The sequence below is a fragment of the Elephantulus edwardii genome, unplaced genomic scaffold (genome assembly GCF_000299155.1).
Source record: "Elephantulus edwardii isolate Elephantulus edwardi_28Jun2011 unplaced genomic scaffold, EleEdw1.0 scaffold00111, whole genome shotgun sequence".
NCBI lineage: Eukaryota > Metazoa > Chordata > Mammalia > Macroscelidea > Macroscelididae > Elephantulus > Elephantulus edwardii.
This window is the reverse complement of record NW_006399861.1, coordinates 4,579,008-4,581,079: the sequence shown is the minus strand read 5'-3', so window position 1 is coordinate 4,581,079 and position 2,072 is coordinate 4,579,008. Positions and strand designations below refer to the sequence as shown.

Below are 2,072 nucleotides of genomic sequence, written 5' to 3'. Positions count from 1 at the left end.
TCTTGCACTATGAAGCCTTCCATGAGCTACAATGCCTCTGGATTTCTCGACATTCTCATTCATTTCACCTTTTACCTTAACCTTTACATTATCTTCTACTTCATTCTTCTGTTATCTCATTAAATTAGGCATCTTTCAAGGACAGGAACTATAGGGTTATATAAGGATCCCTGGTGTCACAGTGGGTTAAGCACTAGACTTCTAACAGAAAGGCCACTGTTCAAACCCACCAGTGACTCTGTGAGAGAAAGACGAGGCAGTATGGTCCCACAGAGATGTATAATAACCTTCGTAAACTCTGCAAGGCTGTTCTACTCTGTCCTCTAGGCTCACTGTGAGTCAGAATTGACTTCATGGCAGTGGGTTTGTTAGAGCTTTTGTTGCTAAAATACTAAACAGGTTTCAGTGGAACTTCTAGACTAAGATAGATTAGGAAGAACGGCCTGGTGACTGACTTCCAAAAAGCAACCAGTGAAAACTCATGGGGATGCACAAGACTGGGTAGCATTTCACTTCTTTGTGCACGAGGTGGCCATGGGCCAAGGTTTGAGTGCTTGATGGCAGTTAACAAAGGCTTCCTGTGCCCAACTGGGAATTAGGAGTCTGCAATCAGGCATTATCCTGGCCTCCTCATACCGCATCTGTAACCTTCCTTTGATGCTCTTCGCCCTTTCATTTCATTCTTCCTGTTCCCCTAATGGGCCAAGCTGGACAGCATCCCTCATTGCAGGTTACTGTAGAAGGGGAACTGGACTAGGGAGGAAGCCTGGCTTCTTATCCCATCTCACCAGGCACCCACCTTCTCTGGCTTCACTTTTTTTATCAATAAAATGAAGATACAATACTAGATAATGACATTGTGGATTCTGTCTCATTGTAACTCATTGCCATTGAGCCCGAAGTGACTGCAGGTTTTCAGACGCCAGAAATTGCATGTGAGAAGATCACCTGCCTTTCTCCCTCCAAGCCGCTGGGGGGTGTGAAATGCCACAGGCACCACCTTGGGCCAGCTGTGAAACACCCTGCAGACTGTACTACGGTCGCTCCCTTGTTCCTCTTTGCATGGTTTGTTCTTCCTTCTATAGTCTGACATATAAACATATCTTTCTCTCTTTTTTTAATTTAAGGTTATAGCTCAGCAAGTATCAGATAAACACTTGGAAGAAGGCCGGCTTTATCCTCCTTTGAACACCATTAGAGAAGTGTCTCTAAAAATTGCAGAAAAGGTAAAGTCACTTACTCAATCTTTGTGGGTTTTTTTTTCTTTCTACCATTGCTAAATTTGTATTTTTTAAGTACCAAAAATCAATTTCTTGAAATGTATTTCTAAAAATTTAACTTACTGTGGTAAAAGTAAGAGAAATGAGGCAGTTAGTTGTCTCAGTAGGGCTCAGGAGCAATGGGACAATTGGTATAAATCATTACTTTCCCTCGCTTTGCTTTTTGCCTAAAACTTCACTAGTGATTCCTTCAGTCAGGCTCTCCCATTCTAACAGTTTTTAAAATTATTGTTTCTTCTATCAGATGGGTGGTACTCACCAAAATATTACTTAGTGAAGTGACATTTAGAACTTGAACCACTGACCTTACTGTCTGTTCTTCTGTTCTCCGTGTATAACATCTTTGTTGTTGTTGTGTTGTGTACCATCGGGTCAGAACCAACCCACAGATGAGCCTCCGACATGTTTGCATGGCAGTAAATTGCATGGGAGGAGATTGTCCATCCTTCTCCCACGTAGCATCTGAAATGTTATCATAATTAATAATACTTGGAAGTAGAAGCACAAAGGACCTATTCAAAGAAAATTACAAAACATTACTACAAGAAACAAAAAGATCTGGAGAAGTGGCTTGCTCATGGATAGGAAGACTCAAAATTGTGAAAATGGCAATACTACCAAAGGCAATTTATACGTTCAATGCAATCCCAATACAAATACCAATCCCATTCTTCAACGAGATGGAAAAGGTAATCTCTAACTTCATTTGGATTGGAAAGAAGCCCCGAATAAGCAAAGCACTCCTTAAAAATACAAAAAATGTAAGAGGCATCTCTCTCCCTGATTTCAAAT

At 41.1% G+C, this 2,072-nt stretch overlaps 1 protein-coding gene across 1 annotated transcript in view; it reads left to right on the top strand.

The window, feature by feature from the left end:
• Positions 1-2,072, top strand: part of ME1 (malic enzyme 1, NADP(+)-dependent, cytosolic) — a 212,837-nt gene that overhangs the window by 207,131 nt on the left and 3,634 nt on the right. Inside the window, exon 13 of the mRNA XM_006892123.1 lies at positions 1,128-1,226. Coding sequence (XP_006892185.1) covers positions 1,128-1,226 — 99 coding nt within the window. The remainder of the gene's footprint in view (positions 1-1,127; positions 1,227-2,072) is intronic.